General features: G+C 38.6%; 1 non-coding gene and 1 gene segment (V, D, J or C); one reads left to right on the forward strand and one right to left on the reverse strand.

The window, feature by feature from the left end:
- Positions 1–3,957: 3,957 nt before the first annotated feature.
- On the forward strand, positions 3,958–6,291 carry LOC121031476 (T cell receptor alpha variable 14/delta variable 4-like). The segment is given in 2 exon segments: positions 3,958–4,600; positions 4,768–6,291. Coding segments are annotated over 2 exon segments (357 nt in total).
- On the reverse strand, positions 4,080–4,185 carry LOC121032569 (U6 spliceosomal RNA). The gene has a single exon (XR_005791379.1). It is a non-coding gene; the product is annotated as a U6 spliceosomal RNA (small nuclear RNA).
- Positions 6,292–12,185: the final 5,894 nt, after the last annotated feature.

Raw genomic sequence — 12,185 nt, forward strand, 5'->3', positions numbered from 1 at the left:
CTGCACTGTGAGTTGAGTGTTTATGAGAAACAGAGTAATGAGTGGATAGTCTTCAGCAGTCAAGACTGGCTTTACTCAGGTTTCCTCCAGGTAGTGGAGAAAAGGGGAATTCTGAAGCACAATAACGCGGGACCTGCTCTCCTTTCTCTGACCTTTTCTTTCTGCACAGGGCTCAGCCGAGGAGAGAATGTGGAGCAGAGTCCTTCCACCCTGAGTGTCCAGGAGGGAAACAGCTGTGTTATCACCTGTAGTTACTCAGACAGTGCCTCAAACTACTTCCCTTGGTATAAGCAAGAACTTGGAAAAGGTCCCCAGCTCATTATAGACATTCGTTCAAGTGTGGCCAAAAAAGAAGACCAAAGACTCACTGTTTTACTGAATAAGACGGCCAAGCATCTGTCCCTGCACATCGCATCCGCCCAGCCTGCAGACTCAGCTGTCTACTTCTGTGCAGCAAGTGCACATTGCGTCCCAGACACCTGCTGCCTGCACCCAAACCTGTGACTGGGCAGCCCCTGTCCTTTGACGCAGAACTTCAAGTAGATCGTTTGTGCTATTGTTTGTCTGCAGGCGGAAGCTAATGTGTTAGACATTAAAGCATAACTGAAGACAACTGGGATCGAGATGACCCAGACAGGGTTAGAACATTTTCTTGGATGATTGCTGCTCAATGGAATTCTTGAAGGGAGTTAGTAAGGTTTTATTTTGAAATTCAGGCTTTAAATGTGAGTTTACATATGCTATTCAGATGCCTTTCCCATAAATAACCCCTTAGTACTAATATTTCAGTCCTTACTATGGATGAGATGGGCATTTAAATGTTGTGTTTCCAAGCAGCATTTATTATTTTTCTGATTTTACAACATTACATGTCAAATATAGAAATACATAAAGTGAAAAATATGAAAGTCATACTTCTATAATCGGATATTATTGCTAATATTCATTTTAGTCTTAAAAATCGTATTCTGATTAGGAACATGATTTTTTCACTTAATATAATTTGATTTGAGCATTCCTTACATCATGTTTTCACCTCTAACATCTACTTTATTTTATTTTTAATGTTTTATTTAACATCTGCTTTACAATAGCTCTGTGAAATATTTTAATTAAGTACAGTTTCATACTAATTTTCTTCCTCTGTATTTGGGACAAAATTTGACAGCCATATATGTGATTTGATCACTTTCTCTTTCAGAAAATGTGGCATGGGTTTTCCTTTAGAGCCCAGTGATGGTGTCTATTATTTGTGTGTTTGAGAGAAATTAAGATAGGGAATGACTTGACAATATGAACTTAAGATAAAACTCAGAAATCTATTCTCATTTACAAAATTCTCTAAGTATCTGTTCACAGTTACTCTCTCATACAATTTAGAAGAAAGAATTTTGTATTTCATTCACTGCTGTATTCGCAGTACCTAGCACAAACTTTTTCATATAATGGGCTATCCGTAGATGTTTTTTAAAGAAAGAAGGAAAGATGAATTCTGCTACTTAAACATACTTTTAATCTAATTTTTATGATGGAATTAAATGTATAAATTTATTGTGAAAAATAAAAGTCCTTAATGCGTATATCTGATTATTTGTTTCAGAGCGTTCTGTTTCTTTCCATTCATATGTCTTCCTTTCTTAATAAAGCTCTGTGGCTTTAAGATAATTAAATGTATTCTTGGACTTGTAATTTTGTGTTATCATTATAATTAAAACCGTTCTTTTTGAGGCATATGGGAAACATTTTATATGCACTTATTAACCACCTCGTTAGTGCAGTGCACACAAAGGCATTTGGACTAATGGTTAATGTAGAGACAACTTGTTCCAAACCTCCCTGAGTCAACTTCACATTTGATTGAATTAAACATTACTAACCATAGCCCTTTTTTTTTTAGGGAGAGAGAGGGTGCAAGTGAGCAAGGGAAAGAGAGAGAGGGTGCAAGGTGGGAAGGGGGGGTAAAGAGAAAGAAGGAGAGGGAGGGAGAGAGAGAGAGAAGCAGGGCTCACCCAGGACTTGTGTTTTACCAGAAGCGGGGCCCGAGCTCACCTGATGTGGGACTCGTTATCAAGCTTAGTGCCAAATATTCTGCAACCAAATTGGAATTATTAAACTTTTCCATGGATTGGTCTTTATGTTTTTTAAGAGGTGCTCGGGGTGCCTTGGTGGCTCAGTCGGTTAAGCGTCCGACTTCGGCTCAGGTCATGATCTCATGGTCCGTGAGTTCGAGCCCCACGTCAGGCTCTGTGCTGACAGCTCAGAGCCTGGAGCCTGTTTCAGATCCTGTCTCCCTCTCTCTCTGACCCTTTCCCGTTCATGCTGTATCTCTCTCTGTCTCAAAAATAAATAAACATTAAAAAATTAAAAAAAAAAAGAGGTGCTCACATAAGGACCTTAGTTGGAAACATATGTGTAGCATGATGGCCTGCTCAGGCATTTTTCCCTAGCTTCTACAGTGTCTTTTGTATCGTGATCTTTCGTCATTATGATAAAATTTCTTTTTAACAACACGAAGACATCAATAATTCATGTATTTGCTGTTCCTTTCTTATAAGATACATGAGCTATGTGAAAGGGTCAATAAAAGAAAGTTAAGGAGGGGCGCCTGGGTGGCGCGGTCGGTCGGGCGTCCGACTTCAGCCAGGTCACGATCTCGCGGTCCGTGAGTTCGAGCCCCGCGTCGGGCTCTGGGCTGATGGCTCGGAGCCTGGAGCCTGTTTCCGATTCTGTGTCTCCCTCTCTCTCTGCCCCTCGCCCGTTCATGCTCTGTCTCTCTCTGTCCCAAAAATAAATAAACGTTGAAAAAAAAAATTAAAAAAAAAAAAAAAAGAAAGTTAAGGAATCTCACTGTCTTTATAGTGTTTGGAAGGTGTGAATACTTTAAAAGCATATTGACTGACACTGACTACATAATTTTTTTTTTGGAAATTGACATGCCCAAAAGATATCCATTAGTTCAGCCACTTGAATTAATGTTGCTTCTGCTAAGTGATTGAACTTTATAAAGGATTCTGGAGTGGTAATTGCATGACCAGTCTGGTATTGTCTCTTTCAATGTTTAAGATAAGATTATTAAAATTCTATTAATTCAGAATTTGGTCTCAGAGTGTCTGACAGATTTACCCTGGATATGGACACTTCTTGAATGACATAAGTGCAATCATGAGGCTCCCTTCATTGAGAAATGTGTTAGAGTTGAGTAATAGGAGTAGAAATTAATAATATTTCACATTTACTCTGCCAGTGGTAGAAAAACATTAGGTGTTTATAGATAGTTATAGTCTATCACTTAGAGAGCCTGACAGTTGTACTCTATGTGGTTCTATCATATTTCATGGAGACTGCAGTACAAATTCCGAAGATGCTTCGACCAATTTAGCTGAAGCTATAATGATTTTGAGACAAGGATGTTAAGTCTTTGCTACTGTATCAGGAAGTCAATAGTAAGAGGCAATGGATCTTTGCTGTTTGCCATGATGTTGAAAAATGTCCTTAGGACACAACCTTACTTTTAATCTGTGCACACAGAGAAAGTCTTATCACAATCAATCATCGTATGGTCAATAGTCTTGTGGAGGTGTATGGTGTCACCTAGGGTATATTCTTTTCAGAACTGGGCATACAAAGTACAGGGGCTTACTGTGGTTCAACTGAGGTAATGAGAAAAATATAAATTTAAATATTTGATAATTAATGAACAAACTCTGATGTTTATTCTGGCCTTTCTGAACAGAGCTGAGCTGTTGAAACTAAACAATGTAAGAAGGAGACCTCGGCGACAGGATCTATTATCTGAGGGCTTCAGTCTAAACCTTTCAGCAAAAAGTGATTAGATTTTCCAGCCTTTGGCCCCAAGAAAGGCATCTGAACAGACATTGACAGTGAGGAAGAATAGTGGCATACTAATAGGTAGATTGAAAGAGCTACAGTTAGTCTAAACATTTTGCCTTCTTATCATAAAGTGATTTATTTCTATCTTACGTGAAATAACATAGTGTGAGCATACACGATTCTTACATCTTTTTTCATGATTCTTATATCTTATGCTGTTTCCATAATACATTACATGTAGTATTTTTAAAAATATAGAATACTTCATGAATTTTCACATCATTCTTGCACACAGGCCATGCTAATTTTCTCTGTATTATTCTAATTTTAGTATATGTGTTCCGAAAGTGACCCTTAGTTGTCATATTTTTAAGTAAGTGCCTCCCACCCACTTTCATCACAGATGCAATGAATGAACATATTGTAGTTAAACCACCAATCCTCATTTCAATATAAAATTTTACTCATTCATTTTCAGATGTGACTTTACACATTAGAGTCACTGAATGCAAAAAGAAGTCTGGATAATGAGACTCTCAGCTGGTACAGAGAGAAGTGTGACATGACCCACACAACTTGCTACAGGAAACCTCTATTTCCTGTTCTGGGGCAACAGCAGCACATACTCAGCCATCCTTCCTTCACCCTGGCAGGCTCCCCTCACGGTGCCGAGCTCTGAAATTGAAGAAGACATTTCCCATCTAGTGGAAAAACTCAAACATGTTTCTGTCCAGCCTTCTGAAGGTGGTAATGGCTTCAATGTGGCTGGGTAAGGATGTCCCCCATTGTAATGTTCCTCCTGTATGACCTAAAAACAGGGGACATAAGTGGTGTCTTGTGGGTACCTTGGAAGGGAGGGATAATAGTGTGTAAAACACAATTTCCTTGTGCCAGATGACTTATTCTGAAACTCTGATCCCATGTTTTTTTCTTCAGGATCCAGTATTTCCCAAAAGGTAACTCAAGCCCCACCAGCGATGTTAGTACAGGAGAAGGAGGCTGTCATCCTGGAATGCACATATGACACCAGCGATCCAAATTATAGTCTATTGTGGTACAAGCAGCCCAGCCGCGGGGAGATGATTTTCCTTGTTCGTCAAGATTCTCACAACCAACAAAATGCCACAGAAGGTCGCTACTCATTGAATTTCCAGAAGGCAAGAAAATCCATCCATCTTGTCATCTCAGCTTCACAGCTGGAGGACTCTGCAGTGTATTTCTGTGCACTCAGGAGCCCACAGTGAGAGGCAAGCTGGAGGGAGGTGTACCCAAACCCCAGAGCTCTTGTTGATACATCCACCTGTTGTAGGGATCAAGGCAGGGAATTCCATCCTACACAGGAAGTGGCTAAGGCTGGGGCAGCTCAGATGGAGGGTTAGAGGGAAAACCTGACTCTAAGAAAATACCTCTCTAGATAAGAATTATCATTCATCAAAAACATCCTTACCCCTGAAAATTTGTGTTGAAAGGGTTTATTGAAAACTAGAAAAGCCACGATAAACAATTTGCCATTTTGCAATTAGATTCAGCTGTGAGAATTGGCTAAGTAAATTCGGAAACATTTGACTCAAAAATCAGTAAAAATGTGTGTGAATTGTTGGATTTTCAGGTGAATTTTATTCAGTAAGTATATCTCGAATATATATTATGTTACAGCCATTATTTAGAATATGGAAGGCCATGGAATGTTTCTGTGGTTTTCCTTTTTTTGTTTTATGTCACGCTGGTTTATTCTGCTTAATGACGTGGTTTAATTAGGTTTGTTTACTGTGAGTCAACTGTACTTACATGTATTTTCCAAGGTGCCTACTCTGTGACATATGTCTGTACTATTGCTCGTCCCATGTTATTAACACGCCTAGCATTTATGTCCTCGATTTGCATTCTGGAGGTTTACCTGCTTCCCAACACTGTTATCTGCAAATGATCATGATTAGTGGCTCTTAGGGGGGACCCTGTGAAGTAGCAGGGTGTGAATTATCCTCTTTGTCTGTTCCCACCCTTTACTTCAAAACTTTTTCAAAGGCATTTTTCCCAGCACGTGGCTCAGGTTGCACACTTCTGAGCCCTCTTTGTTTGATCAATGTTCCACAGTCCAACACCACTCCTTCTCTCCATTTTCCTCCTTCCACCTCTAACCTCATTTCCCCAGTGCCTTCACATTCGAATGGTAATGGATGGTTGATAACTGGTCTTGCATTGTAACACTCTTATATTTGCGTGGAAAGCAGATGGGTAGGGTAGAAATCCTAACAAGAATCTCTTTAAAAAATTTTAATTATAAAATTTTACCATTGTAACATACATTTTTACCAGTTTAACAATTTTTAAGTGTACAATTCAGTGGTATGAAATACATTTACATTGTTGTTCAACAAGCACCACTGTCCATTTCCAGAAATCTTTTCATCTTGAAAAACTGAATATTTGTACTCATTAAACAATAGCTCCATCCCTACAGTCCTTGGGAACTACCATTCTACTTTCTCTTTCCATGAGTTTGACTATTTTGGATACCTCCTAGAAGTGGAATTATGCAGTATTGGTCATTATGTGACTTTCATTTTACATAATGTCTTCAAGGTTCACCCATGTTGCAACATGTGTCAGAATTTCTATCCTTTTTTAGGTTGAATAATATTTCAGTGTATGTCATACCACATTTTCTTTATCCATATGATCTTTTGCTGCACCTTTGGGTCTTCCAAAGCAAAACTTTCCTTTTGGTGGAAACAGGAATTTATAAATGTCTCAATGTTTGGGGTTTATAGTGAAATTCTTCCAATTTTTGAATGTATACCAGAAGTGGAATTTCTGGATCATAAGGCAATTTTATTTGAAATTTTTTGAGAGATGGTGTGTCTGGGTGGCTCAGTCAGTTTGAGTGTCTGACTTCGTCTCAGGTCATGATCTCACAGTTCGTGAGTTTGAGCCCCACATTGGGCTCTCTACTGTCAGTGCGGAGCCTGCTTTGGATCCTCTGTCCCCATCTCTCTCTGCACCCACCCCCCACATGTTCTCTCTTTCAAAAATAAAAAAAAAAACATTTAAAATAAAAAAATTTAGAAACATTTATATTGGTTAATTGGAACAACTATGCCCTTAGACTACATTATCACAAGTAAGTTTCAAGGACCAGAGAGAGAGTAATCACTAGTCATGAATGAAACTACAGTATCCCAGTGGTTCACAAAACTCTAGAAGAGTTTGTCATGCCTACTACGGTGCACTGCTTAAAGCAGGTATCTAATAATCGCTCTGAATGGAATGGTGAGGCCCCTATAGAGGGGTCAGCTCCTGAACACCAGTTTGAGTATCCTTTATAAAAGATTTTCTTTCCTCTTCTGGTAAAAGAGCCAAACCTGCAATTATTTAATTTGCTTTATTAGTTTCACTTGCCTAAATAACTTATTAAAGACTGTCTTAAAATATTTGAAAGGTTTGGGAAGAAGTCATTTTGCCACCCTCTAGTCTTTCAGATTTCTCTGAAAGCAATGTATAGTGGCAATAACACCGAACAGGTTTTTGCTAGACTTCTGTGTTCAAAACTGTTAGCTCTGCCATGAACTTTCTTGATACTTTTGAACTTCATTCCACTATTTACAAAATGGGAGAGTAATATTTTCCTTAATATTTTGTCATGACAATTTATCAATAACGTATCCTAAGAGATTGACAAACTTTTTTATGAGGGTAATCTCATTAAATACAGAAAAAGCATTTGACCAAATTTAGATCCATTCCTGATTGAAACTCCCAGTGAATTGGGAACTGATGGGAATTTCCTCAACTTAAAAAAGGGGTTCAGCAAGATACCTCCATCAAATGTCATACTTGATGGTGAAAGCCAAATGCTTTCTCCTTGTTTTGGAAATAAGGGAAAAAGTTTGGCTCTCACCACTTGTATTTAATATTGAATTAGAGGTTCGCAAATGTAATAAGGCATGTGGAAGAAACAAAAGACATACAGTTTGGAAAGGAAGAAGTGAACTTATCTTCATTAACAGACAGCATAACTGAGCAGAAAATGCAAGGGAATCTACAAAAAAAACTACAAGAACAAATTGGTTTAACAAAGTCAAATATACACTTACCATATGATCCAGCCATTCTACTCCCAGATATTGACCCAAGAGAAATGAAAGCATATGTCAATAAAAAAATCTTTTATGAGGAGGAACCAAGATGGTGGAACAGCATGGAAATTTTTTTGGGTGTCTCACGTCCGTGAAATACAGCCAGACCAACACAAAACCATCCTACACACTTAGAAAACTGATTGGAGGATTAACACAACAATCTGCACAACCTGAACCACAGAAGTCAGCAGGTACATGGCGCGTAGTGGTGAACTTGGGGAGAGAGAAGCTGTGGAAGGTAGGGAACTGCTTTTGCGGGAGGAGAGAGGACGGAGACTGGGGATGGGGGGAGAATATGGGAAAAGCACCCCTCCCCAAAAGCAGTTGGAGAGAAAATGGAAAATTGGAAATAGCCGCAGGGACTAAACTAAAAAGGGAGAAAGGAGAAAGGAGAGGGTTTAAATGCCATTAAGACTGTAAACAAGGGGAGCGCAAAGGCTGCAACTCCGCAGCTCCCTACCTGGCGGTGCTCTGGTGGGAAGGGCGAATCCCCAGGAACAGAGTGAGGTCCGGGAGGTTCTCGTGGGCCACACCGGGAAAAGCGGTTCCACTGCTGGAAGGACGTTTGGTAGAGATGGTTGAAGCCACCTGGTCCCAGCAGACCCCAGAAAATGGCCACATTCGCTGGTGCTGTAACAAGGTCGTTAAGGGTGAAGCCTGGTACCAGATGTGTGTTGTGATTTTCCATAATCCCTGAAAAGCTGCTGCTACACTATCTCACAAACTTTTTCTGGGGCGGGCTGGCACCCGGCCAAAGTCTTGGGGCACCGGCAGCAGCAGGGTCCAGCAAGCGTTCCTGGGTGCAGCCGGCATTCGGCCATTGCTCATTTGGCCATTGCTTGGTGAGACCCTCCTGCAGAGGGGCAGAACGGGTCAAAGCCACAGTCCGTCAGAAGTAAGGGGCCAGGGAAAAGAGCCGCATCTGAGACAAAACTCAGGAGAGAGGTACTGCCTGGGGCCTGGTCACGGAGAGTGAAAAAGCGGGGAGTGGATGAGAGCTGAAGACGGAGGCCCGGTGCACAAATGCTGATCTGGGAGAACAGACCGGGTGGCTGGGTGGCGCCATTTTTCACCGCTCCGGCGCATGCGCACCGATGAGCCCGCAACAACCCACCCCAGTAGGCTAGCAGCGCCATCTAGTGGAGAGCAGAGCTATTACACCGAGCCCTGCCCAACTGGGCCAAATTGGCGTAAGAACACAAACCTCTCCGCGACTTAATCTATGGACTATAAAGAGCTACACGGACTGACCTCTAGGGGAAAACGAAGCAATTTCAGTCCTACTTCAATCTGTTAGCAGGTTCATCTATTCAATTTTCTTTCTTTTTTTTTCTTTTTTCTTTTTCTCTTTTACAATTCTTTTCTTTTTCTTGAATACAGAAAAATAAAAAATTCATTTTTATTAAAAATATTTTCCTCTAATTTTTATTACTATATTTTTTACTTTTGTGTAAGTTTTTTTTCAAATTCTTACTTCCATCATTCTATTTTAGTCTACTTCAGTGTATTCACCTTTTCAAATTTTCAAACAATTTCCTTTATTTCTTTTTCTTTTTTCTCTTTTTCATTTCTATTCTTTTTCTTGAATGCAGAAAGAGAAAAATTTCACTTATACTTTCAATTTCTATTAAAATATTTTTATTTAATTTTTATTACTGTATTTTTTGTTTAATGTAATTTTTTTCAAATTCTGTTTTACTTCCATCATTTTATTTTAGTCTACTACAGTGTATTCACTTTTTCAAATTTTCAAATGATTTCTTTTTTTCTTTCTTTTTCTTTTTTTATATTTTTTTCTTTTTTAATTTCGTTTCTTTTTTCTTAAATACAGAAAAAGAAAAAATTCATATTTATTTTTAATTTTTATTAAAATATTTTTCTTTAATTTTTCTACTATATTCTTTACTTTTGTGTATATTTTTTCAAATTCTATTTACCCCCATCATCTCATTTTAGTCTACTTCAGTGTATTCATTTTTCAAATTCTCAAATGATTTCCTTTTTTTCTCCCCCCCTTTTTTTTCCTCTAATCTCTCAAACCACTTTCAACACCCAGACCAAAACACACCTAGGATCTAGCATCATTTATTCGACTTGTGTGTGTGTGTGTGTGTTTAATTTTTAATTTTAATATTTTTAAAATTTTAATTTTCTTTTTAATTTCAATTTTTCTTCCTCATTAATTCCTTTTCTCCCTTCAAAATTACAAAACGAAGGATTTCACCCCAAAAGAAAGAGCACGAAGAAACGACAGTCAGGGATTTAACCAACACAGATAGAAGCAAGATGTCTGAACCAAAATTTAGAATCACGATAATAAGAATACTAGCTGAAGTTGAAAATAGATTAGAACCCCTTTCTTCAGAGATAAAAGAAGTAAAAAATAGCCAGAATGAAATTAAAAATGCTATAACTGGGATGCAATCAGGATGGATGCCGTGGTGGCAAGGATGGATGAGGCACAACAGAGAATCAGTGATATAGAGAACAAAATTATAGAGAATAATGAAGCAGAAAAAAAGAGGTAGATGAAGGCAAAAGAGCACGATTTAAGAATTAGAGAAATCAGTGACTCATTAAAAAGGAACAACATCACAATCATAGGGGTCCCAGAAGAGGAAGAGAGAGAAATAGGGGTAGAAGGGTTATGTGAGCAAATCATAGTGGAAAACTTTCCTAACCTGGGGAAAGACACAGACATCAAAATCCAGGAAGCACAGAGGACTCCCATTAGATTCAACAAAAACCGGCCACCAACAAGGCATATCATAGTCAAATTCACAAAATACTCAGGCAAGGAGAGAGTCATGAAAGCAGCAAGGGAAAAAAAGTCCCTAACCTACAAGGGAAGACAGATAAGGTTCAGCAGACCTATCCACAGAAACTTGGCAGGCCAGAAAGGAGTGGCAGGATATATACAATGTGCTGAATCAGAAAAAAATGCAGCCACAAATTCTTTATCCAGCAAGGCTGTCATTCAAAATAGAAGGAGAGATAAAAAGTTTCCCTGACAAACAAATCTTAAAGGACTTTGTGACCACTAAACCAGCCCTGCAAGAAATTTTAAGAGGGACTCTCTGAGGGGAGAAAAGATAAAAAAAAAAAAAAAAAAAGACCAAAAGCAACAAAGACTAGAAAGGACCAGAGAACACCACCAGAAACTCCAACTCTACAAGCAACATATTGGTAATAAATTCATATCTTTTAGTACTTGCTCTAACGTCAATGGACTCAACAATCGAATCAAAAGGCACAGGGTAACAGAGTGGATAAGAAAACATGATCCATCAATATGCTGTTTACAAGAGACCCACTTTAGACCTAAAGACACCTTCAGATTGAAAATAAAGGGATGGGAACCATCTATCATGCTAATAGTCAACAAAAGAAAGGCAGAGAAGCCATACTTAGACAATCTAGACTTTAAAATAAAGACTGTATCAAGAGATGTAGAAGGGCATTATATCATAATCAAGGAGACTATCCACCAAGAAGACCTAATAATTGTAAATATTTATGCTCCAATGTGAGAGCACCCAAATATATAAAGTCGATTAATCACAAACATAAAGAAACTCGTCAATAGTAGTACCATAATAGTAGGAGACTTCAACACCCTACTCACAACAATGAATAGATCATCTAATAAAAAAAATCAACAAGGAAATGATGGCTTTGAATGACACATTGGATCAGATGGACTTAACAGATATATTCAGAACATTTCAACCTAAAGCAGCAGAATGTACATTCTTCTCCAGTGCACATGGAACGTTCTCCAGATTAGACCATATACTAGGACACAAATCAGCCCTAAGTAAGTACAAAAAGATCAAGATCATACGTACATATTTTCAGACCACAATGCTATGAAACTCGAAATCAACCACAAGAAAAATTTGGAAAGAAAACAAATACTTGGAGACTGAAGAACATCCTGCTAAAGAATGAATGGGCTAACCAAGCTGTTAAAGAGGAAATTAAAAAGCATACGGAAGTCAATGAAAATGATAACACCACAACCCAAAACCTCTGGGATGCAGCAAAGGTAGCCATAAGAGGAAAGTATACAGCAATCCAGGCCTTCCTAAAGAAGGAAGAAAGATCTCAGATACACAACCTAACCTTACACCTTAAGGAGCTGGAAAAAGAACAGCAAATAAAACCCCAAAACCAGCAGAAGACAGGAAATAATAAAGATTAGAGCAGAAATTA

The sequence above is a fragment of the Herpailurus yagouaroundi genome, unplaced genomic scaffold (assembly GCF_014898765.1).
Source record: "Herpailurus yagouaroundi ecotype Mexico unplaced genomic scaffold, PumYag 141, whole genome shotgun sequence".
Lineage (NCBI taxonomy): Eukaryota > Metazoa > Chordata > Mammalia > Carnivora > Felidae > Herpailurus > Herpailurus yagouaroundi.